We start from the raw sequence: 26,411 nt of genomic DNA on the forward strand, positions 1-26,411 counted from the left end.
TGTAAAACAGCTCCCGTGCGGACAGTACTCCGCAAATATGTAAATTACTTCTAACCACGTTTGACAAGCACGTGGTCTTCAAAACATGAGAACGAAACCGAAAGTAGGTAGGTGGGTGGTGGGAGGGTGATAAGACAGATTCAAGATGGCCGCCTTCACGGTGACCCGTGTTTTGTTGCCGGCGTCAAAAATACGCTCAAATTATTTAACGGCAGCGTTAAAACTATCACGGCGATTGTGTTTTGCTCAGGTGGACTTCAGCGATGCGTCGAAACCGCGGGCAGCGCTGACGGAAGAATACGTGAAGGCCCACTTTGAAGGTTCTGACACCGACACACTCGCCGAGGTGACCCAGAGTATGACCGTCTACGACGATTTTGTGACGCCCGAAGAAGAGACCACTCTGATCACCGAAATCGAGCCGCAGTACAAGAGGTTGCGGTACGAAAGCAGCCACTGGGACGACGTTAGTGGACGAAAAGTCACAGCTTTCCTCCGTTTTATTTCTTTTCCAGCGGAGCGTAATGATGACGTTCAGCGCGACTCGACAGTTTGCTCATCGGATTGTTTCAAGCGTGCTTAAATTACGGACAGTCTACTCTGGAAACGATCGCATAATTTTTTACGCAGGAAAGGTGCTCGGATAGTGGGAGCTGCCTCGAACCCGTTGTCAGGATGGGCTGTTCTGCAAGGAATGGGTGGTGACTGGGCCATTTATTCGTTCAATGTCGACTTACTGCAGAACGTCCTGTTACAAGAAAGCACTGTTCATAATTAGACGTTATGTAATTAGCGCTGTAGTTTTTGCCGTGATATATTTCGTACGCCCTTGTTTTCGTATGACCAGCAGAGTACCAGCTTCAGAGCTAAGCGTCGCGCAAGTACAAATGTTTGCCGTGACATCTGATGTTCGGTGTTGTTCGTTTGTGACGTCCCTCTTCGTTATTTGCAGGCAATTCACGGTTACCGGGAGATCGAGCGGAACACATGGTCCCCTCCATGTGAAGCCATATTGGGGCGAATCAGAGCGCTTGCGTTCACTCCCGGAGTGAACCAGATACAGCACGTTCACTGTCTCGACCTCCTCGAAGACGGCCACATCAAACCACACGTGGACAGTGTTCGGGTGAGGCGTTTTGTGGTTGTTTACATTCGTCAGGGCAGTTTACTAGGCTTCTAAGCAAGTGAGATATTGGGGTGTATCGAAGAAACAGAAGGAGCACCTATTGACATTTTACTTTTTCTGGCTATTAACAGAGCCCCTAGTCTCCCGTACTATTTAACGTGTGTTGTTTAATGTTTTTGGCCAAATAGAAAAATAATTCACGAGCAGAAAATCTTGTGATGCAGGGGGACAGACTCAGCTATGAAATGAAATGTCATGTTCCGTGTGTGCCGTCTGCTGGACCGCATATTTGCAGACGGCGCAGTTGACAAAAGTACATAGATCTCTGGTTACGCAAACAACGGCAAAAAAAAACAAAAAACAGAGGTAATGTGCAGTTTTCCATGTGAAGCATAATGCTGTCCAACTTTGGTGTAACGAATATATGATTAGAACGAATGTAGGACATAAGGAAGGGAATTCTCATATTGGGTGCAGCTTTCTTATAACGAAAATCAACTGTGTTGAGGTGTAGAAGTGCAGGCCTAACTTGGAAAGGCATGAGACAAGAAGACACCACACTGCAGCCGACCAAGTATTTTGCACTTTTTATCTCGGCTTCGTCTTAGACCGTGCCTGAGGAAAAAAGAGTAAAAGAAGCTGAAAAGAACAATTCCAAGCCGAGGCCTTGTTGTTAACATTTTAGGTATAGTGAACCACCATGGAACAGATGCCTAATTCTATACCACTTCATCTATAGAGCCATCTTGTTGATTTTCACAGCTAGGGCAAATAATGGTATGTTCATGTTTTAGAGGACTACCTAAACTTTGTACTACCACATTACAGCACGTTGAAGTAGATGAGAGTTAAAAGGAGTTCTTCAGGGCAGACAGCTTGCAGATATTTACAAAGGATTGAAATTCAGTAGGCGAAATTCTGCCTTTCTGAGGCACCATATCCCTGTTTACAAACTTCATACCATACTGCCAATAAGGAATTCAGGAGTGACTAGGAGCCATGTCTGCTGCATAGAAGATTAATGCCATTGTGTCTGTGAACTGAAATCAAGCCACCACCTTGGATTCCGCATTACGTTACGTGACAACCAATAGTTGCACCCTTTGGCTTTTATGTCACTGCACATTGCGTGTTACACAGCTTATCACATCTTATGATCTACTTCCTGCTGTTTGCAGCATGTTGTTACCTGAAAGGCCTCTATGTCTCATTAGTGAGACATCCTGAGTATTGGAGGTAAAGAACTTTTGCTGGTGTATTGTAAAAAAGATATATATATATATATATATATATATATATATATATATATATATATACTTATTAATTACGAATTCTTCTTATTTTCAGTTTTGTGGTGACACGATTGCTGGGCTGTCCCTTCTGTCTTCGAGCATCATGAAGCTGGTGCATGAAAAAATGCCGGACAAGTGGGTTAAAATACTTCTAAGGAGGCGATCACTATACATAATGAGGTGTGTGAACAGTTATGTTAATCCTTAATACAGTCAAATTTCGATATAACAAACATTAATATAACAAATTATTGGATATAACGAAGGAAATCGACAGAAATTCTCGACAATGTTAGCATGTAATGAACATATTTTTACAGGCATAGTTTGTAGTGTTTATAATTATTTACATTGCAATAAAACAATGAGCAGCTTCGACGAATGCAAAGCCATAGCGTGCCTCTGTGCACTTCGTTGCGGTCTTCGTAGTCCACCTGACGGTACCAGTCCTTCTGCCCCGCGACACTACACCCCTGGTTAGAGCACTAGCCATGGCTAGAGCCCTGGCTAGAGCACTAGCCATGAACTTGTCAGGATATAACACAGATAACTTTGAGCTGTGGTTTAAGTTTCACGATGTGTGTGATAATGGACACTGGATCGATGTCTGGTTCAATTCCGTACGTAACATCAGTGAACTTGCGTAACACGCTGTAGGGACCATTGTAGCAAGATAAAAAAAAATTTTCAAGGAGACCAACACAGCTGGACAGAGGCCACAGCAGCATGAGGGAACCTGCAAACTAGCAAACATCCCTGTGGCGGCGATCATGCAGAGCTTTTTGGGAAGACTGGGACACTATGAGCTGCTTATGAGCAATCTGACGGTATGTTTATGAGAAATCTCGACTACAATAACAAAGGTATCCTGATGGCATACATTCTATGGATGATCTTTCTTCCATCTGCAGTAATCTGGTGAAAGTTCAAATGCAGGTTTGTCAAGAGTAAGGAACATTGTATGATGCAATGATGCCTTTAATGATGCCAGGGAGAGCTGATTTCAATTTTGTATGCTTGAATGAAATGCACGCAATTGAACATTGTGCATGCACAAACGCATACACTACAGCCACACATGTAGGCTGTGAAAAAAAGAAAAAAAGAAAACGCCACCACTAACATTGTGTTTGATTAAACACCTGCTAAAGTATATAGCTGTCAACACTACTAAATATAGGAGTTGAGATGTTGAATTGAACCATAATATGTTTAATAGGATGTGAAAAAGATTCTGTTTTAATGAATATGTTGGTAGTTAATGTAACTGCAATGAAGTTCTACATTTATGGTTGGGCTGCTGGCCACTCACTGATTACAGTGCATGTAGGTCTGGCTTTCCTTAAGCAATTTTGATCACTCCTGAATTTGCATTCAAAGCATATGCCATAACTATATCATTTTATCATGTGTGTTATTGATATTTGCACTGTCCATGTGGCTCTTAGAGAAACTGGCAGTCAAAGACAGAAAAAAAAAAATTGATACAGGAGTACTCATTAAGTGACTTTTTTATTGCATAGCTGTCTTATTCACTGGTGAATTTATTGGTTCATCAACAGGCAGTAAGGCCTGTATGCAAATCATTTGTGACAATTAATTTGTAGTGGTTAAGGCATCTTTTTCTTTAAGCGCTGCAGGCCACAATGAAAATGCATGTTGTTGTATGCCCAGCTTCAGTGCATTGGTTCTGTTGTGGTATGCCCATTTTCAGTGTATTGGTTGACCTGCTGAATTAAGTGAATGAGTAAAAAGAAATTTTTGAACTGTTTAACCAATCCTAATGAAATTTGAAAATAACATGGCTTTAAAGCTCAAAGAACTGTGTTTCAAATGAGGGCATACATTTGGCAGCCAGTTTCACTTGTGCTCTGCGGCCACATTTTGACAACAGTACTCACGGCACTTTCAACAGCAAGTGCGCATCGCCGTCGTCTGGAAAAGGTCATTTTCCACTTTTCTACAGTACAGACAGCAACCGAACTTGGTGAGGAGCTTCTTTATTAGTCGACAAATCTGAAGCAATTCAAATCTAAGAAGGTGTTTTTTGGTGAAAGTTGTGATTGTAGTCCTAGATCCCTCCTTAAAGCATGAATACCAAAAACAGGGCCTGCTAGAAGAAATTGTTAGGGCTTTAAAATGTTCACTGAAAAGGAAAGATCTGAGATATACAAAAAGAGCTTTGACTTCTGCCATTTAGTGTAATGCCTGCGCTATGCATAGGAACAATTGTTATGAACAGGTGAACTACGAGTGCGCTTCATGTATAGCTGTATGTTCTGGCAGGAAATGTTTGTCGTGCTCTTCATATCCGATCTTGACAGAAAGCTTATGGTGTTGGGCGAACTCTGTGACCTTCCTCAGATTGGCTGTCTGCTGGGTTTGTATGTACTCAGTCTCCACTGAGTGTCTTCTGAACATTCAGTGACGTCCAGTGGATGTGAATTGTTTTTGTCAATTCTGTCCAGTATTGGCAAAAAAAAGAAATGTAATTGAGTTACGGGTCAGTTTATCCCTCTGCATGCCCAATGTTACTCCCGTGCACTTTGATATGCAAGGCATGACCACTTATGATCATGTATGACCACATTACTAAAGGCAAAACCATGTTTGACATGCCATGTTCCATCAGCAATGCTGAAGTAGTAGTTTTTTTGCTTCTTGTTATGGCATGAAGCCAGTAATAAACTCACACATGTAGTTTGAGCCAGTGATTTAATATGAAAAAATGTTATGCTACTGACTGTACTTTAAATCAAAATTTAAATACTCTGTAACTGCGAAGACTCACTAGAAAAGCTGAAATTTTCCTGCTATCCTTGCTTTTTTTTTTTCAAGAGAGTCTGCTGTGCCTTGGCATAAAATTATGTAATAAATTACGGCATAATATGAACATTTATTGGAAGTGCATTGCAATTCGTGACTGAAGGGGGGGTATGCTTCGATTAAGCTGTTTTAAGAGCACTGTCTGCGAGTTAAGAGTCTGTGAACCAGGACATAGACTTTTGAGGGCCATGCCCACTATTTGTGAGGGTCTAGAACTGTTGCTTCCATCATGCAGGAACTGTGGCAGTAAATGTGATTATAGAATTACCTTGCTTTCATTCCAGCAATGGTTGTCAGGGAAATTCAGTCTGTTTATGTATTTTGTTTGATTATGAAGTGTTTTATGACCTTGATGAGTGAGATATCCTCTGTCGGCAGAAGGAAGGTGGCGTGGACAAACAATGGTGAATGTTAGTATGGTAGTGCCCTGTTACTATACCTGCACTTTTTGCCTTAACTGAACGAGCCCGACCAATTATCCTTTGCATAAGCCAATCAGTCCTTGCTCATTGGGAATTGTCTCGCTAGGGTAAATAGGGTAAATGGCTTCATGTCTGTCTGTATATATAGCCAGTTTTTTGTTGTTCTTGGCCCTGACAGAGGAACAGCAAGGTATGACTACACCCATGAGATACTGGCCAATCAGCATTCAGTCTTCAGGTCCACTCCTGTGCACAAGTCAAGACGGATATCCGTCATGTGTCGCAACGAGCCCAGCTGACAGTGATGCAAAAGTGTAGTTTCCAATAAATGTGTCTTTACTTGAAAACGTTAGAGCACTGTGATACAGTATTCCTTTTGTTTCGATGTGGTCACATTGATGTCCTCAAAGACAACTTTGGCCTCTGCGCATCTGCAACTGGCTTCTGTGACAAGGTGTATATAGAAGCCTTGGATGTATTCGAATATGCGTTGTGCTTCTCTGTGCATACGCCTTTTGCCAACACGCTTCCCCTGACAAGCATCGTAAGTTGCTTTCGTCCTTGTGATGCACGCAGCTACAGGCGGCGAGCCTGCGCTCTTGTCATCTGTTACTGCTGCCGCATCACCAACTCGGTCATGCTTTGTACTATTTAGATTATGACATTGCGATGGACCTGTCAATTTTTAAAAAATCTTGTCGTAAACTTGTGTTCGAATTTACGTGCTAGAGAGTTTCCGGCATTTTCTGGCTCCACCCATTGATGATCCTACTGCTATTTTGTGCAAACGGTGGGAAGGTGCTGCTGAGTAAGATTGCCAACCGTCCTTAATTTCGCGGGACTGTTCCAAATTTTGTGAAAAAGTCCCAAGTCATTGCTCTATCATTATGGGACAAAATATTTGTCCCGCATTCAGGCCTTTGAAACATAGGGCCGTCTTTCTCCTTCCAAGCATAGTGTCCCACAAGTGCATATTGAATGGCGTGCCTCAGTATTACCAGAATTTGCTGAAAATTACTCCACTTTGCAGTGAGTGTTCTTTCTGTCCGTCTTCGCAATATTCCAGCGAAAACTTATTCTGAAGATGCTGCCTACAGGTGACAAAATCGAATGTGTCTGGAACTTGGCATAGCTTAAAGGTTGTCTCGATTGTGACAAATTTAATGATTAAACTTGTAAGAATGATTGCAGAATGCAGCATTGCAGGCAGGAACTATGGCAAATATGTTTATCCTCTGCCCGCTCCCCTACCTTCATTGCGACCTTTCATGAAGGACAGTTCTCCCTGTTGCACTCATCATTTGAGCTGCTGCTGCAAGAATGCCGATGCGTTGCGTGGCCATAGGGTGCTCGAACACGAGCGATGGCTGTGCCGTGCACAACGCTGAGTAGAGGAAGGGCGTATGCATCTTTCCTGTCGCAGCTTTCTGAGCGAAAGTGCTCACCGCGACGCAACAGGCAAGTGGGACGTGGACCAGCCAACGCGCACAAAGCAAGTAGACTGCAGTTGACGAAGCTGCACAAGCTTCATTTCAACAGCAACGTCAAGAGCTGTTTGGAAACGCTTAGTCGGGATGACTATACGTACTATATGCCGCGATGGCGCACGAAAACCAAAGGTGTGTTGAATTCGTGGGCTATATTCTAGAGCGACCATTTCAGGTAGTAAATTATCATCCAGATTTTTCGTGCGTCTCTACATCGGACGCGTTGAAGTAGACGAACGAAAGCCTGACAAAGCACCAGAAACGAGCATGTACCGCATGTTGCATTTGTCACGGAGGAGAACGCGACGCAGCGGCCATTGTGTAGATGCGGCGACAAGTCAATGCAATGTCGCCAGAGCGAAATAGGCGAGGCTTTGGCCGCAGTGGACGCTAGCTCACGCGCACTTAGCACCGAGGCCTTTGATATTTACGCCCGCCAGCCGACGCGCGCGAAATTCGGAGGCCATACATGTAGATGTTCTGCGGCCATACCACGCCTCAGCTACTTATCATCGCTTACTACAGATGGCGACAATCCGCCTTTTGCGATGCATTGTGGCGCCACTGTGCGGTGGCCACGAGAAACGATTTGGCAGGCGCCGCTCTCGCCGCGACAGACAGCCGCCGCACGCGAGACACGTGTGCAAGCAAGCAGCGTGTGAGTGAAAACCGCAACAACGTGTGCGCACAGTTTGTTGCCGTCCGCTAGCCATGGAGCCCGCTGGTGACTGCTTTGTACCTGGAGGTTTCTTCAGCGTGACGAACGGCTGGAAAAAGCGCTTCGGTAACGTCAAAATTCCCACGGAAGCGCAGCTCGAAAAACACATGGTGTCGAGCGGAGCGCGCTTCGCGCGACAGCAAATGAAAGGAACGATGTTCCAAGAAGAAGGGTACGTGCGCAACGTCATGTACAACGACGTGTCAGCAGAATCCACGTGCGGACTTTTGCGTAGTATCTGCCTACCGTCAATGAAAGGCGGCTATTACATCGTGCACGCCGCGATTTCCAAGGCGTCGGGCTCCATCCTGGCTGGTCATTGCCTCTGCCCCGCAGGGTGAGCAAGCTTTCTATTCTACATCTGGAGCGCGACCTGCATGAACCGCGTGCAGGACATTTAAATCTGATGGGTTAAATTTTGGAATTCATAACTATACCGGCCCTGCCGTTTTGGGCTAGCTGTTTGCTTATATAAAGGTACGGTTGCTTAAATGTTGAAAAAACACACATACTGTAAATGAAGAAAGCGGGGAGTTCTTGTTTTTGCGCATTTGCATGTATACCGATCGACACGGTCGTGCAGCATACCAATTTGCACTTGTCTGCGACCGTACACAGCCTTGGATTGCCGGTATCACACAGTACACTATTTAGAGGCATATAACGAGAATGACTTCCAAGTTTGGCTGTTTACTGTAAAACCGCTAGTTGTACCTAACTTCGTGCCGGCATAGCTGTCTGACAAGCTGCATCGCATCGTTCAATGATGCTGTTAATGTGTGCACATGGTGTTACAAGGCCAACGCGCGAGTGGTGGTGTGCGGCTCATGTCTGAGATTGGCGCATGTATTTCACGTTGAGTGACGTGAACTTAAACCCGTTCTTTCGAATTCATAAACACTTGATCCCATCTTTTCCTTGATGAATACCTGTTGAGCATGAAAACTCATCTCCTCTTCCATTTTATTCTTGCAGCCTGAGCGGCACATGCCAACATTTTGTTGGGTTAATCCTTCATGCCATTCACTTGGCGCAAAAGGATGCGGCAACGTGCACGGAAGTTCCATGTGCTTGGATTGTTCCTGCCCAAGGTAAGAATGCTACTACTTAGCAAGCATTAGTTAACATAGGAGGCGGCAAAAGTGCCTAAAAAATCTGTGATCACACTTCCGGCCCCTTTCTGCAAACGGTTCTTTGTGGCACCGTGTTGACCATTTAACGTGTTGTAAAATTGTTTGCATTCGTGGTAGCAGCTGTTGAATATCAACTCATTCACACAGCTACATTGTTTACAGCGTACATGAGTATTGGTATGTGGACAAATATAGGCTACTGGTTTTAATTAAGAACACATATTGGTGTCGCTTCATAAATTCTTAACTACAAGACCTGCATTGAGAAAAAATAATCCCAAACTGCAACATTTAATTTTCTTACAATGGATGTGGTCGTTGGCTAAACATCACAGGAAGCACTTAAAATTTCGTTATTGTACTTGTACAAACAAAACTTTTTTTTTTCAGTCAAAAAGCATGAGCCACCTCTGCCTCTGCAAGACATCACCTTTCACACAAGGAAACATGAAGGTGCGAAAAGGCGGCGGTTTGATCCACTGCCAGGGCTCTCACCGAGTGACCCATCTCTGCTTGCTGCCGATCTCGAAAAGGTGGCAGCAAACTGCCTGCTTCTCCGTTATATGAGCAAAGAAAACTCAGGAGAATCACTTGTAAGTGCTACACTTAACTCTGCATGCTTGTGATCTGTTAAAATAAGAGTTAGCAGTGTTCCATCAGCATGTGACGACAGACGGGAACAGTTTGAGAGCCCCTTTTACTGTGCTTTTATGCGAAGTACAGTTTGCATTAGTATAACACTAATGTCAGTAGTGTTTATATATGGTGACTTTCTTTTTTATCTCACTAAACAATCTGCAAGCTTAGCAATGAGATGATGCAGCAAACCTGTGATGTAAGTCTTGGTTAATTGAGGCAACTAAACCTCTTTAAAGCCAAAGTTATTTTAAAAATTCTGGCAGAACCTATCTCGTGATGACTGAAATAATGCGAGAGCATTCATGCACATACACACTGTTAAACTGACACAAACATCTGTTCAACTTCCATTCTATAGCTTGTCTTGTCCATGACAGCAGTAAGGGACTGTGAATTCCAAAGTGTGATACATTTAAGGGCTTTCAAATGCTGTGTGCCTTTACAAAAGACAAGACCTTTGACGCCTCCTGTAATACTGTAGGTATCAAGTCGGTGATGAACTCCCCAGTGCCTGCTTCATAAATTCTTATAGCCACATGTGATTCACATAATTATCATGCGAGACTGTCCAATCACCTGCAACTTATGCAGCAAAGCATGTGAGTATAGCATGCTGGGCAAGTCTTATTAAATTATCTGTACATAGTTTCCTTAGTTACGTGTATTAAGTGTCCCTTGATTTTTCATATCATGCTTTATAGCTGAATGGAATAACTTCTCTACACAGAGCTGCTGAACCTAACTTTAAAGAATTTTAAATCTTGCGTTGGCATATCTGATGTGCATTGATTACTGTTTACCTCTACGTATGGCTTGAGTTTTTTCTATCCCCTTCTGCAACATGCACATTATTGCACTTTCATATTTACATTTGCTCTTGATTTACAGCACATGTTAGCACGAGTTCATGTCACTGCATCTGAATGTTTTTTTTTTTAATTTTCTAATGCTAGTAAATTTGTAGTTTGCTTACTTTCAAAACTGTTCTTTGCTCACCCTGAAAGAAGGCATTTAGAGTACGAATAAATAAAATGTGAAAAATGATTCAGAAGTACAATACTGAGTTTGCTTGTTTAACAACCATGCGCAATAAGGCATGCCAGGTATGAGACCACAATCTGAACCTATTTTGTTGCGCTTCTCACCACTGGCGCAATATGATGCTGTCAAAGACCTGTTTACAAAATCCTCAAATCTTTACTATGCTGCTTCGTATATTTCAAGCTGCACTACTATTCAAGGTAGTCACTAAGCTAACATTTGCATGTTATCTGCGCTGTCTAATGTAAAGCACTATATTCCAGGATGAACACAGTCCCAGTGAAGTGGCACCAGAAGCTTCAGACACTCCACTGGTCCCAGACATTGAAGACATCCACAGTGAGACCTGTCAAAGACTCATACAAGAGAGGTTTGATGGTAAGAAAGTCCACTTCCTTGTTTATTACTTTTTTCGCAACTTTTTGTCTTGGCATGTGTCATTCTGAGGCTGTCTCATTTATATAAGAATGCCCACCTATGTCTCTGGGCATCACCTTCACAAGTATCCCACTGAGCAGCAGATAATGCAGCAGTCACTTTTAGACTTAGTGTCTTGTCATTTCTCTAACTTTTACAGGGCTGTCGCATAACTCGATGTGTGTGAGCACCCACAGGGTCCTCAAACATATCTGCTTCATCTATGGCATGTTTGTGAAGCACTGTGTGAATGTATAATGGATGTTCCTTTAGCATGAGTCCATCACCTGGATTCATGCACGGCATTTGTCATATATATATGTTGACTGTGTTTTAGCAGAGCATGGAATTGAAAGCATGCACATTTGTCTTGCTCTTCTTGTTTTTAGGCATGTTTAAATACTTGCAATACTGAACCAACTCTACGATTTAGCTATGTTGACCAGCATAATTAGCGAAAAAAAAAATAAAACGTAATGAGCACATGCAAGTTACAAGCTGCAGAAAAATTCTTATGTTACTGTGAAAGTAAGCTGTACAATTTTGTAGGAGATTAGTATCTACCTACATTTTAATCGTTGCAATATGCAGTTGTGTCATTTGACACAACCTAAGTACTTTAGCCTCTTTGAGTAGGCCTGTAGGGGTTTCTTTGTAGGAGTAAATAAAAGCTAACCTAATGGTATTAAGTTTCTGACAAGTGATTCAACATAAAAGAAAGTAAGGCGTGCAAACCCCAACAAGAGAACTAGACAACATGGCATTTACTTAGTTTGGTTCTCTTGTATCCATGTTTGCATGCGTTACTTTCTTTTAGTGCGATTCGCTACCAACTAGCTGAACTTTCTCTCATTTTAAGCTTCATTTCTAGTACACTTAGCTCCTATCTGCAGTGTTTGTGTTGTCTGGTTCTCTTGTGTCCATGTTTGCACCCCTTACTTCCTTCCACGATGAATCCCCACCAAATAGCTCAACATTGCCATGACAAGTGATGCTTTGTTGACGTCATGCTACTTCTCATTGCTTTAATACAATGTAATGCTTGCTGTACGACTTGTAAAACGGATTCTAAACCTATAAATTAACAATACTGTTTTTTTTTGCAGCTATACAGGCCCTCTCGGTGGACAGCAGAGCAGTTGTTCTCGAGTCAACGATTGGACAGGCCGCAAATCCAACCTGGCACATGGAGCGGATTGGTCGGCTAACTGCCTCAATGTTTAAAAGAATTGTGCGGTGCCGGAAACCTGACAGTATTGTTAAAGAGATACTTTACCCGCGGAGCTATAAAACTGAAGCCATGCACTATGGAAATGTGCACGAGCCAGATGCCGTTCAGGCATATGAACAGCTAATGGCCTGCATGGATAAGACCATAACTGTGGGATATACAGGCCTGCACGTGCATGCTGAGCATCCGTTTATTGCTGCATCCCCAGATAGACTGGTATTTGAGGGCAGTGACATGGGGCTGCTAGAAGTTAAATGCCCGTTTTCTTTCAAAGGAAAAAGTATCGAAGAAGCTGCAGCTTCTCCAAAGTTTTGTTGTAGGGCAACAGGTAATGAAATTACATTGAAAAGGGAGCATGAATACTATTATCAGTTGCAGGGCCAAATGGCAGTGACAGGACTTAGCTGGTGCGACTTCGTTGTGTGGACTAATTCAGCATCCATTGCATCCTCCTTACACGTCGAAAGGATTTTCTTTGATGAGGCCATGTGGTCTCAGGAAATATTGCCAGCACTACTGCATTTTTATAGGAATGCTGTGCTAGCTGAGGAGCTGACCCAGCGAATTAGAAGAGGGCTTCCCCTGTATAGTTCTGCCAGGTATGTTGGCACTGCCAAAAGGAATCTGAAAACCTGCAGAAAGCAGGAGCCCCCTACTGCAAAAATATGTACACCACAAAGAGAATGAAGTCATTGTCAAGGAGGTGGGACAAAACAATGGCCTGATACGGAAGGGCGTATGTGAGTCGGCTAATTACGAATGCGTGAACCAGGCTGATGGTCTCTCCCTTAGTTAGGCCGTCTCTGCTTCTTGCCACTCTCCTTATCATTCTGGCCACGTTTCCTGTGACCGCCTTAAGTTTTTGTAGGGTGTGAGATGTTCCAGCATTCTGCTGTATCCACATCCCCAATATTCTGAGTGTCTCCACTTCACGAATAGGCACCCCGTCGAGAGTCAAAGTGAGCGGCACCCAGTCCTTCTTTCTTGCGTACTTCGCACGCACCCGAATGAATTCCGATTTTTCGGGTGCCCATGCCATGTCCGCCGTCCTCGCGTATTCCACGACTGCGTCTATGGCCTTTTGAAGGGTTTCTTGCTTGTCCCCGTAGGACCCCTGGTGAGCCCAGAACGTGATATCATCGGCATATATCGCACAACCGAGATTCGGGTGCTTATCTAGCTCCAGGGCTAGCTTTCTCATCCCTACATTGAATAGCAGTGGAGAGAGTATAGCTCCCTGGGGGGACCTCTGTCGGGACAGTTGAAGGTGTCGGACCTCGTGGAGCCTAATCCGATTGTGGCCGTGCGGTGGCTGAGGAACGAGCGCACGTAGTTATAAATTCGCGATCCACAGTTCACCGCGAATAGCGTGGTGGGAGATGCTGTCGAAGGCCTTTTTGATGTCCAGTGCCAGTACAAATTTATCTTCCGACCCTCTGTTGGGGTGCAGGACCTCGTGCTTTAGTAGTAGAAAAATGTCCTGCGCTGACACGTGGGGTCGGAAATCGAACATGTTGGAGGGGAACATGTTGTTTAGCTCTATGTGGTTCGAGAGCCGGACCTGCACAACCTTTTCAAAGAGTTTCCCCGCGCACGACGTTAGGGAGATGGGTCGAAGGTTGTTGATGTTACGAGGCTTACCTGGTTTTGGAATAAGAATGATTTTTGCTTCCTTCCATTCTTTTGAAAGGACGCCGTCCTCTGTCCAGACCGTGTCGTTAAAGAATTTGGTCAAGCTCTTTAGCGTGTCATCACTTAGATTGCGAATCATTGCGTTCGTGACCTGATCTACCCGTGGGGTCGTGTTTTTCTTGAAGGAGTGTGCCGCTGCGTAAAACCTCTTCAAAGGTTACGGGGGCGTCCAGTTCCGGTTGGTCCTGACCTTCGTAAACGGGTTTGGTGGATTGCCCGGTCGGTACAGTACCTACGTATATCTCTTTAATTTTGTCTATGATGTCAGCTTCCCGACCTTCAAACTCGTTTTCAAGCAGCTTAAGTGTGCGATTCGCGACTGTTTTTGTTCCTCCCGGGTCAATCATACTTCGAAGAATGCACCATGTTTTCTTTGTAGTCAACGTGCCCCGAAGCGAGTCGCTGAACTGACACCAATTGCTGTCGCTTAGCTTTTGTGCGTATTCGTTAGCTTCCTGCGCTAGCTGAGCTATCCGTATCCTGAGTTTACGATTAAGCTTCTGCCTTTTCCACCTTTTTGTGAGGCCTCTCCGGGCTTCCCAGAGATGCAACTGGTGACGATCCACGGCTGGAGCCTCCGTTGTCGTTTCAATTGTTTTGGTGACCCTAGAGTGAATAACTCGGATCTGCTCGGCCCATTCTCCTACGTCTGTTATGCTGCCGATTGTTTTCTGTTTTTCACGAAATTTGGTCCAGTCGGATAGCCTTGCCTTGCCAATAGCTCTTCGAATCCTGGCTGCATTAACCGATATGCTTAAGATATAGTGATCACTTCCTAGGTTTACACCTAGGTTCGTCCATCGCGTCTCACTTTCGTTGTTGGTGAACGTGAGGTCGGGGGAAGTGTCCTGGGACACGCTGTTCCAGATTCGCGTTGGGAGATCCGGTTGAGTTAGCTGAAAAAGTCTGTAGCGCGTTAAAGTCGCCTAACAATATTAATTTGTCCCTACCTTGAGCGAGTCGCACCGCGGTGGCCACCACGTTTTCAAAATCCGCCTGTTTTTCTCTGGGAGAACTATAAACGTTGACAATAATTGTTTTAGGTTTGCCCCTTTTCTGCGGCCAAATCGTGATTATCTGGTGCTGAATAGGTTCCCGGAAAAAATAATTTACGCTAATCGCGACATCCTTCTTGGCAAAGGTGGCTACTTGAGGGTAGTCAGGGTGAGCATAAAGCTCGTAGCCTTTGAGTTTTTGATTTTGTTTCCCTATTTCCTGAATACAGATAACGTCGGGAGGGATTGGCGCCGATTCTATGTAGTGCGTGAAATTAGCCAATTTAGTGCGTAGCGTGCAGCGATTCCATTGCCAGATTTCAATGTGTCTGCTCTTTGTGTTGTTTGCCATATTATCCATGAATATTGCTGTCGCTATCAGTGTGCTCTATAGCTTTCGGTGTCCTGGTAGGAGCTCCCGGACTTTGACTGACCCTCTTTCGGGGGACGGCTGCGGCTTTTGTTTGCACGTCCTCTACCATTCGTTTGAGTTTGTGTAGCTCTGCGAACATTAGTTGCATGTTTTGTGCTAACTGTAGCAGCGTTAACGAATGAGTGCTGGAGGCAGTACTTTGTTGCAGTGATGTTTGTGGTGGTGATTTGGAAGTGTGGTCCGCAATTTGTGTGATGTTTGTGGTGGTGATTTGGAAGTGTGGTCCGCAATTTGTATGGGTTGCTGTGATGTGCTGTTGTTTGCCGTGCGCTTAAAAGCTTCAAACTCTGCTCGTAGCTCGGTTAAACTGTTTCGAAGTATTTTGTTTTCTATGGCAAAACGAAAAGAAATAGCATGGCCTAAGCAAATTGTGTAGCATTGGTGATAACTATAGCCGTTACGTCTATAGACATAACAAAATAAATGTGCAGTGTACATGGAAGATAACTGAAAAAGCAGTATCATTTATTCAGAGATGGAAAATACAAATTTCCTCAGAAGGTAGCACAGTAGACAGCGTCGTCGTAAGTACACGTGATATAGTATGAGAGTACACTGTTGTTACACAGTCTGGTCTCTTCTGGTCATAAGCATGGTAAAGGAGGCTCATTTGAAGTATAGATGTGCGAGCTGGCTACTTGTTCTCATTATTGATTGAAATGATTGGCTGTAGAAAATTGCACAAAAAGGCGCAAGTCCTAAAAATGCTGTCAATAATGTCGAGCATGTTGATTGGCAGTGGTTTGTCTAAAAAATGAAATTCTTTGATACGTCGTATGACTCGCTCAACATGGATCCTAGCGCCAGCTATTTTTCGGGTGGCAATCACGTCACTAGCTGACAATTGGTTCCCCATTTTAAATGGTGGCATGTGGATTTGAATAGATGGTGGAAAAACGCCCTCCAACCTAAAGCCTTTGTCGACCATCACACCGTCCCCCGCATCTAATAAACCCAGTAGGCCCGATTTTTCGACAACTTCGCTATCACTAACATGCCCACCCCACAAATCTGGCACAAATGAAACGTAGCCATCTGGTGTTACCCCAACAAGTGCTTTGAACGTGTTATAATGCTTGTACGAGGAGAAAGTATGCCTCTGTGCCTGTAGTTTTGAAGGTCTTTGGATTCTCACCTCTGTGCAATCAAGGATGACTCTAGTGTTTGAGAAGTCACTGAATGCCATTGGCATGTGCCTTTTGATCTCTGCTAATGTGGGAAACCTTGTCAATGCTGAGAGCTCTTTATCGAGAAAAATTACCCATGTACAAAAGATGCGACTAAGGCATGACTGAGAAATTCCAAAGATTCGAGCCACTTCCTTGGCACAAACACCAGTCCTGAGCCTATACAGCACCATGAAAAGTTCTTCGCGCTTGGAGAGCTGTCTTTCCTTTGCTTGTGTTTTTCCTCCATCCCAATAAACCATGCGTTCTGCATTTTTTTCAATGTGCTTAAAGAGTGCTTCAAACTGTTCCTTACTTTGCAGTCCTGTATAAAACTTAAAAGACGATTTGTGAATAGTATCCACAGAAAACGTGCAGCGTTTTAGCTTTCTGCATTGCAGTTCTAGATCCCTGACTTTCCGTTGTAATGCCACATTTTCAGTTAATAGGTGGTCAGTGTTCTCCTCTCTGCTTAAGGCCGGTGGCTCTAGGACCTCCTGTGGCTCAGTGAGCATTGGGGATGTTGCAAGCAGCAAGAGTGCATCAGCTGCTCCTTCCTCGTCGAATGAAGAGTCTGCACCTGCATTTGCATCAACAAATGCAATAAAGTGACGCTATTGCTTTAGACACAATTCATTGAACACTGACATTTACTCTGAGCATTCGCACTTTGTGCGGAGTGCACTACTCTAATGACCTGGTCACCTGAAAGCAAATTATGGATAATTCATATGTTGCAAACATGCAAGACTCACAATGAGCAACATAAGGTGAGCCTCAGAAAACATTTCCAGCTGCATAATGTGACAGCGTGCTTGCCATTAGTTCAAAAGCCACTGCTCACCCTGAACACAGGACGTGTCTGGTTCCCCATCACTGTGACCTTTACAAGTTCCTCCTTGACCTGAAACCTCTGTACCTGTGACGTAAAGTGAGTAATAAAATAGTATGAGTACACACAAAAACGCATGACTCGGATAGGGCATGAAGTGTAGTTCTTAGGGCAAATATCACGTTTCACCACTGCATATATTCCTTTATAGTGTGCCATAGTGCTTGGCGTACATACACAGGCAATGGGGAGGCCAACAGAATGTCAGTTTGCATACGTGTTTTACCCACATAAAGTATATGTACACCTACAAAAATGCCAAAAAATGGCCAGTATGCCCAGAACCGGTGATACCTGCTGTTGGTGGAGCGCCTGTTTTCCTCTTGGAACGCGCCGCGGTACGAACATGGCGGTCGACCGCGTCCTTCTTTCTGAACTGGTCTGTATACACGAACAGCGTCGGTATGAAGTCCGGATGTCTGGGTGACAGTGAAGGTGCCCCTGGAATGTATCCGTTACGCAATAAGACGCGCCACTCGACTCCAGAAAGCGCAGCACGGGAAAATGAGCCATAGTACAAACCGTACTACATCGCTATTCGCTAAACGAACATAAGCTTTCTTCAAGAAATATTACTATACTCGGTGTCGACAAGAATGATGAAACGACAACTAGCAGCGATTGCTAACTAGCACCATCAGCTACTTAAACAGTGCACGCCGTTTCCAAATCTGCCCGGCAGTGCAGGCGCGCTTGGCTCCAACGGATAACTACGCCGACATCACGAGCACTCGCTGAACGCTTATGAAGTAGTAAAAGTGTGCACGGTGTAAAGTTGCTAAAGACGGCGTTCTAGCGGCGGCCGCACAGAGATGACAGCAAAAAAACAAAGTAAAGCACAACGCGGCGGCCGCACAGAGATGACGACAAAAAAGAATTAAAAAAAAATAATAATAAAGCACCGCGTTTCACTCGGCCGGCTCGCGCGAGCAAGAGATCGTTTGTTTCGCTAGCTCAAACACATCTGCGTCTTTCTTGAGATTATTCGTATGAGTCAGTAACGACAAAAACAGAGAACTACGTATGTGGATGCATACCTGTCACAAAGTGCTTCCCGCAGAGTCGAGATGCTGCTGACGGCTGCCATGGACGCCCTTGCGCATCTTGCCGCTTCACAGCCCTAATCCAGGCTTCACGGCGCTGTCGATCTCGTTTTACCGACGGAAATCGGAAAAACCGCACTGTCCTGCTGGGACTGTCACGTGAACTGCAGCCGTACGCGACACACGACATTGGCATCGCGCCAAATTTCGATGTCGATATGTTAGGAAGGCGTGCCGTGCGCGCGGCAGCGAGAATAGCGCAGCTGAGAATCGCAGCGCCTGCCCCGGCCGTCCGCCGTCTGCTCTAGCGCCTGCCAAATCGCTTCGCTCCTCAGCCGCTAGGGCACTGCGCATGCGCAGTTCGGCGTCGCAAAAGGCGGATTGTCGGCGGGCTCAAATTTTGGAAGCCATGCCGCACTTCAGCTACCTATCGTTTGCTACAGATGGCGGCAGTTGATTGCGAGCGCAAATTTTAGAGGCCATATTGCGCCTTATCATCATTTACTACAGATAGCAGTAGTTGCCGGCGAGCGCAGATTTCGGAGGCCATACCGCGCCTCGGCTACTTATTATGTTTTACTACAGATGACAATAGTTGTCGGCGCACGCAAATCTTGAAGGCCATACTGCACCTCAGTTACGTAAATGATGACATTTACTACAGGTGGCGGCAGTTGACGGCAAACGCAAATTTTGGAGGCCATACTGCGCTTTAGCTACTTATCATTGTTTGCTACAGAGGGCAATAGTTGCCGGCGAGGGCAAATTTTGGAGGCCACGCCTCGTCTCAGCTACTTTTCATCGTTTACTACAGGTGGAAATAGTTGTCGGTGCACAAATTTTGGAGGCCATACTGCGTCTCAATACTCATCATTGTTTGTTAAAGATGGGAGTAGTTGTCGGCGGGCGCAAATTTTGGAGGCCATATTGCGTTTCAGCTACTTATCACCATTTACTACAGGTGGCAATAGTTGTCGGCGCGCGCAAATTTTGGAGGCCATACTGCACCTGAGTTACTTATCATCGTTCACTACAGATAACGGCAGTTGTGGGCACGCGCAAATTTCGGAGGCCATGCCACGCTTCAGTCACTTATGATAATTTCTTCAAAAAAAAAAAAAAAAACGACCACCAAAAAATGAAAAAAAAAAGAAAAAAGAAGAGAGAAAAGATGACAAGCGTGGTAAGGGAAAGAGCTTAAGCACATCGGCAACTCACTCGCCAATAGAGTAGAGGATAGCGGTAGTTGTCAGCGCGCGCAAATTTCGGAGGCCATGCCGTGGCTTAGATACTTATTGTTATATACTGCAGATGGCGGTAGTTGTCTACTCAGTTCCGGAGTTACTAGTAGGGTGCACTAGACGCAGTATGCAATGGTCGATTGGGCCGAACGACGCTGTTCCGCTGAGGTGCCATGTGTCGAAAAATTCTGCGAGGGCGCTGCGAGCGAACTGGATTGCTTCGCGGCAGATTCAACGTAATTTCGCTGCGGGCGCTGAGACCGATCGATTGCGCGCATACGCTCTTATAATGGCGCTTTTTTTTTCAACTGCAAATTTATATTGACACATTTTTGCTACGTATACATATTTGACGTTTTACGTATACAATATGACGTTTTCAATTTTGCTGTTGTTGTCAAGCGCGTCGTCTGCTGGCGAGCGCGCGTTCGTTGCGCGGACGCTGGCGGACGCCCAATTTTTCTCGCAGAAAGTTGTGCAGCATTTTTTTTATTATTTTACCTGCTTTGGTGCGCCCGTGACTATTGTCAGCCGGTATTATTAGTAGTTTTTGCCCGCCGAAGTGCTATCTCTAACATTCTTTTCTAAAAGTAACACGTAATTTTGCCTCAGAAGCCACCTATCTGCAACATGAAGCTACGTAAGAAACATTTTGTTGATATCGTGTCATTGTACACACGTTTCTTGTTGATGGAATATTGATTGCTTATTGCTTATTTATGTATTTATTTATTTCAAAGTACCCTACAGGCACCAAGGGGAGCATTGAGTAAGGGCGGCGTCATTAAACAAATGGCAAGAGAAAACAGATATATGAGCGCTAAAAAATGTGAGAGCTAAAGAAGTTTATAGTGATCACGTGCTTGCAAAAGAGTGTAACAAATATCTTTGTAACAAATATCCTTATGTCCTTATATGATAGCACGCCGGATAACTGAAGGCAGCCGTTTATAATGCAGAAGTTGCTTAGTTGAGCGGGCGTAGTTGGGAACGGCATTCCATTTACGTATGAAATATAAAAGCGTAACATGTTGCTCTCATGAATCAGACTCGAGAATGATTTCTTTCGTTTACATCCATAGAAAAAAAAGCTGAAGGACGCAGCTACCTTCCTTATTTTTTAAAATTTTGTTTATAATAAACAAATTCTGGCATTTTACGTCTGGCGATATGATTATGAAGCACCTTGTCCAGTTCTCACCACCTGAGGTTCTTAAACGTGCACCTAAACAAAAGTACACGATTGTCTTTCCACTGTCAGCTCGAGTTTAGCAGCGCAACGCCATACCCACGTTCGTAGACGTTCGTGGCGTTCCGAGGGCTACGAACGACATAATGCTTTCGCACTCCCACTCGTTAAACAGTCTTAAGTGTGCCTGTCGAATTGCTGCTTTCACGTTGCGCACTGTGCAGCCGTGCGCTTTCCCTGGAGGAAAAAAAAATCTCTTCGCTTCTGGCGCGCCCCGTAGGTCTTCACACCTTCTTCACTTGATTTAAAATTTCAACTTTACCCTCATATACAGCTTTTCTCTCAAGGTTTATTTTCCCCCATCCGTTTAACCACCGGTTTCTTGGCCGATGTCGGTAATGGGCACGCGCCGTGATATAGGGGGTAAACAAGCCAACCTTTCTCACATGGAGATGGCTGTATCTTTTTTTTTTTTTTTTTTTTGATGCGAGGATAAATGCCTCAGGGCATACAAGGGTATGTGATGGGGGTGAATAAGGATGATTAAATGAATGAAAAAAGATTTGCTGACTTAATGAAGTCCAAGAGGGACCGATAATGCGGTCCCTGCGTCCAAGCAGTGTATCTATTTGTCTGTATACACACGCAGAGGAGAAGAAGACGGCGACGAAGGCGTTTCAGGCATGGCTCTGCAGCAGGGCTTTAGGGCGGCGAGAAATTTCAAGCGCCTGGCTTGCCGCATAAGGTGAGAATGCGGTTCGATGTAGCGCTTATGTCATTGTATACGTCTGAAATCGCGTCTCAATGTTGATCCGCCCATGCTGCCTTGTTTGAGCAGGTCTTTCTTTTTCTTTGGCAACTCCGCAGTTTATAAAATGGCCAGTTTCGGTTCATGGGCGCAATGCAAACTGGACGGACTGCAGTGCAAACTCCTTCTCTCACATTTGCGTGGCGCGACTCCAACTCGCTCCCGAAATTCGTAGCGCGCTTGTGAAGTATACTGGTAACGTATACATGCTACAGCGTTTATGCAAGCACGCTTTGGGGTCACTTGACGGGACAATCACCGAGTTCCCTTTAATCCTATTGTAGGGCGTACTCATATACCCGCAGAACATCCTCAAATCGAAAGAACGACAACGTGCTTGATCTGATGCAAAAGTTGGAAGCCGATACCAGAGGGAGGATCCGTTAATATTGCGCAAGAGTTGTGCTACGTATACTTGCGCGCCAGGTATACCGCGTGCGCTTTGTCACACTGCCGAATATGAACCCGACGCCCACCGGTACTCGTCCGCCGCTATGCCAGTACTGCGTCATTACCCTTTTCCAAAAGCTGATGCATTGTCGTTTGTATACGGTAAAAACTAGAGTCTTTGTGACGCATTTGTGACTGCGTCTGGTGGCCCAGCTAATCACCGAGCACCTGCCGGAGGTGCGAAAAGCAAGCGCTGGAAGCCATGCACTCCCGTGTGTCGCGTCTCAATCGCGGAGCAGTGCACCTATGTAGAGTCTTATACTTTCGGCGTGCCGTAAGCCCGCGTCCAACGGCTGTAGTATAAATGGTGTCGTTAACGTCACGCGATCGTTGTCACCATCGTCTTGCTGCTGTCGTCAGTGGTGTAATCAGTAGGTGGCACACTGGGCACGTGGTTCGCTCCCCCCCCCCCCCCACCCTCCCCTAAAAAAAGAACTGTTAGCACGCGGCCTGTCCAGCCCCCCTCCCTCCCTTCCCCACCCCGTCCCTGTCATGCGTATCAAGTGAATGTCCACCCGCCTCCCCTTCCCCCCCTCCCCCAAAAGAGAAGAGAATCCTGGCTACGTCACTGCTTGTCGTCACGCACACGATGACGTCAGACATATAACTAACTGATCGTCTCACACAAACACGTGGTCCACCTGCTAACGCTTGGCGTAATCCCAAACAATGCTGGGTAGCCATGAACTACCAGCAAAATCCTTCGCATAACATTGGTTCCTACAGTGCGTGAGGTCTGCATCGTTTTTTTTTTTTACGTTCCTCAGTGGTTTTAGGACTTGAGCTGTGTTGGGCAAACCATGTAAAAAAGAATTGTTTCGGTGTTTGCGGTGTCTGTCTATCGGTTTGTAGCGTTTGGATTAATCGCACGTGCGGTTTAGTTCCGTATGCTTTCACGCACAAGCAGCGTTTACTGCCCGCATAATCATCGCTCATTACAACGGGAGATTCAGTCATCTTTAATACATTTAAAGCTTTTGTTCTTATTCTTGTGAACATTCTTTTTTTTTTGCACCTAATTTCTCTAACTTGATTTCTTCAGCCCTCTGCGGCCGAAGTCGTCATCTCCTGCCGACTGGAGCGGTGGCGCAGGCAAGGTAAGTGACGCAGGCCTTCACGTTACAATCCTTCCAACAGAGAACTCACTCATTCTGTCACTCAATCAATCTATAAATTGATCGGTCGGGTCGTCGGTCAAAGTATGAGCACTCGGGTTTCTTCAACGTGCACGCGAAGCACGATACAAGAGCTGTTGGCTGCTGCTGCGACCGGGGATCGAACTCGCAACCTCGCACTCAGCAGCGCAATGCCATAGCCAACAAAGAGGTTAGCTGAAGCTAGACGAAAGCGGCATCACGCTTCGGGTTTCTCGTCATTACGGTTTCATCTCATTATGGATGGCGAAATTGCAGGTTTTACGGCGATGATCACGGCTGACATCGTATAGGGTTCTTTACAGACGTACACCCAACTTTCCGGTAAACGAAAATATAAAGTTGCGGTGTTTATTGTCCGGACACTGCGCAATTTCTTATGAACGACGCCGCATAGTGAAGGACACCGGATTAACTTTTTTTTTTACCGTGTGTGTGGCCTTGAACTTTGGTCCAAACGACGCTACACGATGTTCTTTCTTTTTCTTCTTGCATTTCACTCTGATCAGAATGAGGCCGCTCGGCGGCCTGCCGCGATCATACCCGCGATCTCTTATACATAGTATGCACGTACGTCATTCAACGATACTCCGCGACTTCCGGTTTACGGCAGCGCCATCTTGGGGAACCTATAGGCCTATGCGCGCGCCTGTTGATAAGGTATACCCAAGATGGCGGAAGGTAGCAGAAGCAGACGACAGCAGCGGATGTGACGTCACATGCATACTATGTATACTCAACAGCACAAGGAAGACCATAGCCAACAGTGAGTCACCACGGCGGGCTCAGCTACGTATACCGGTAACTACACAGCTGAAGTTAAAACTAAACAGGCGTCTATTTCTCCTGCTCATGTCATTGTAGTTACATATGACACGACGATATATATATATATAGTCAGAATGCTGGTTTGGACGATGATACCATGACCACGTCTCTGCGCCCGACCGATGCGCAGGGCGGAGGCGCTGGCGGAAGCATCCGTGAGGCCGGCGGCGGCTTCGCCAAGATCGAGATTGCTCGCGAGGAGCAGTACTTCCGGCAGCTGGTGAGCGGCCCACCGTGCGCAGTGGTGGCACAACCATAGAGTTCGTATAGCCGTCATCTCGAACGTAAGCGCGCAGTGGTGGCGTTGAGTTCGCGTAGCCCTCACCTAAAGTTGCAACGCTCACCTCACCGTGAGCGTTGCAACAGATGGTGACAACTGAACGCACCTCGAGTTAATCACGCGCGCACCGAATCTATGAAAAAAGTGGCCTTCACACCCCAGAAGATGCCGATAGCTGCCGCCATCCAAACGGAGTGAAGCAGACAACAAAATGTTGGCCGCTGAATAGATGTCAAGTCTCAACATTGATTTGGTGGCGCTTTAGGAATGTAGGAGGAGTGGTGGCGTGGGCGGGGAGGAAGGGAGGGGGGTATTCCGCTTAATTTCGAGAAGGTGGGGGGCATCGTTAGGCCATCGTTTTTATCCACCAATAATCACAAGTCTCCCGCAGAATGAATAAATATATAGTTTTGAAGAAATAATGTGCACGTGCAAACTTACCCAGAGTTTGCCTGAATAGATTATCTTTTAATTGTTTGTTGTTGCGTGGCTTACTGTTCGCAAACGTGGGGGAAGGAAGGAAACAGACCAGGAGGCAGCGTGACGTCACGAAGCTAGACTCAACAAGGCAACTTTCCCTGACGCCGCCCCTCCGATGTACCTCGGCGCCTATCTGCTCGTTGATTCTTGGGAATTAGGCCTTGCAAGGTTGCCGGAGCTCTGGAGGCCTTTTGTTCGAGTGGCGGTAGCAATTAGTGGCGCCCTCGTCGCGAGCTGCCCTGGCTACCCGCTCTGCTCGCCGACGTGCTATCCGCTCGCTCGGCGACCAGAAAATAGAGAGTTTTGGCAGAGCGTTTACGGTCCGCTCCGCTCAGACCGGCCTATCACAACAATTGGCCCGCAGCCGCTCAGCGAAACGCTACCGGGAACAGACGCGCGTGCGCACAGCACACATAGCGGCAGCGGAACGTGGGACGCTGACCACGTTCCGCTAGGAACCTGATTTAGCGGTGCGTCAGGGAGCGTGTAGTTGCTTTCGTAATCATTTTACCGCCAAGCTGAGAGCACGTCAGTGGCATCTCTGGAAGGCGCTCTTGTTAGATAAGCGAAATCAATGCATTCTGTGCAGCCACCGGTGCGTGTGAAACGTGTGCAGAGCGGAGCGCAAGGAAAACGCTCTGCTAAAACTGTCTAATACCGCTTGCCTGCATGACGTCGCGCGGTGAGGGCGTACTTTCCACGAGCCTTTCCTTTCTACATTTTTTTTTTCCTTTTATGAATGCGGGATTCAAAGTTGTCACGTGACGCCCCGCCTTCTTTCTCTCCTCCGAGTTCGCAAGTTCGTAAACTTTGCGTCAACGTGTTCTGTGTTGCTTTTGCCTCTCACTGTGACGCAGCAAGAGGACCAGATCAAGAGGCTTCACGACCACATCACGAGTGAGATCAAGGAGCGCGAGTCGCTCATCAAGGAGCTGAAGAGTCAGATCGATAAGAACAAGAAGATGCTTGAAGACCTGAAGCCCCGCAACTGACCTCCTTCCCGGCTCGGGAAGCTAATCCGCTGGGTCAACCTGGAGTACCCGGATCACACTGAAATGTCGTTTCGGGTTAACTCATTCCTTTATTGACCGGTGATTCGCGGAGGTGGAAAGAATCAAACGAAGTTTGAAACGCTTTCGTATGCTGTTGCGGTGAAGTAAAATCTGCGCAGTGCCTGCAGCCTCGTTCTCGGGAGCATTTTTTTTTTTGACAACGGATAGGAGCCCTCGAGCAATGTGCAATGGCACGCTTAAATTACTTTCAACAGCCCGTAGCGGCTAAACACATATGCCTATAACATAAAAGTGCTCAATGAGATTAAATATACCATAAGAAAACTACTTGTTATATGCTGACAAGCAGGATTCGAATCCACGCATTACGAGAAATCGTGGCTTAACCCTGCAATACCCAAACACAGTCCCACAT

At 45.7% G+C, this 26,411-nt stretch overlaps 3 protein-coding genes across 6 annotated transcripts; 2 read left to right on the top strand and 1 right to left on the bottom strand.

The window, feature by feature from the left end:
* Positions 1-126: 126 nt before the first annotated feature.
* Positions 127-6,018, top strand: LOC126518064 (alpha-ketoglutarate-dependent dioxygenase alkB homolog 7, mitochondrial). Of its 3 annotated transcripts, none has more exons than XM_072285682.1 (5): positions 127-466; positions 953-1,126; positions 2,474-2,598; positions 4,313-4,405; positions 5,845-6,018. In XM_072285682.1, coding segments are annotated over exons 1-5 (714 nt in total). In that variant the 5' UTR covers positions 127-145; the 3' UTR covers positions 5,846-6,018. The 3 variants fall into 3 exon arrangements, with proteins under 3 accessions (XP_072141783.1, XP_072141784.1, XP_050023880.2); XM_072285683.1 differs by having other exon boundaries at positions 4,334-4,405; XM_050167923.3 differs by lacking the exon at positions 4,313-4,405 and having other exon boundaries at positions 128-466.
* A 9,878-nt stretch (positions 6,019-15,896) lies between these two features.
* On the bottom strand, positions 15,897-18,914 carry LOC126545892 (uncharacterized). Of its 2 annotated transcripts, XM_050193932.3 has the most exons (4): positions 18,548-18,913; positions 17,805-17,951; positions 17,463-17,537; positions 15,897-17,198 (listed from the first exon to the last, which is right to left on the bottom strand). In XM_050193932.3, exons 1-4 carry the CDS (start codon positions 18,747-18,749, stop codon positions 16,087-16,089), a joined length of 1,536 nt encoding a protein of 511 aa, XP_050049889.2. In that variant the 5' UTR covers positions 18,750-18,913; the 3' UTR covers positions 15,897-16,086. The 2 variants fall into 2 exon arrangements, with proteins under 2 accessions (XP_050049889.2, XP_072141692.1); XM_072285591.1 differs by lacking the exon at positions 17,463-17,537 and having other exon boundaries at positions 18,548-18,914.
* Positions 18,915-21,011: 2,097 nt separating this feature from the next.
* Positions 21,012-26,162, top strand: LOC126518260 (uncharacterized). The gene is made up of 4 exons (XM_072285508.1): positions 21,012-21,728; positions 23,284-23,338; positions 24,354-24,443; positions 25,841-26,162. Exons 1-4 carry the CDS (start codon positions 21,667-21,669, stop codon positions 25,973-25,975), a joined length of 342 nt encoding a protein of 113 aa, XP_072141609.1. The 5' UTR covers positions 21,012-21,666; the 3' UTR covers positions 25,976-26,162.
* The last annotated feature ends 249 nt before the right edge of the window (positions 26,163-26,411 follow it).

This window comes from Dermacentor andersoni, chromosome 11 (assembly GCF_023375885.2).
Source record: "Dermacentor andersoni chromosome 11, qqDerAnde1_hic_scaffold, whole genome shotgun sequence".
NCBI lineage: Eukaryota > Metazoa > Arthropoda > Arachnida > Ixodida > Ixodidae > Dermacentor > Dermacentor andersoni.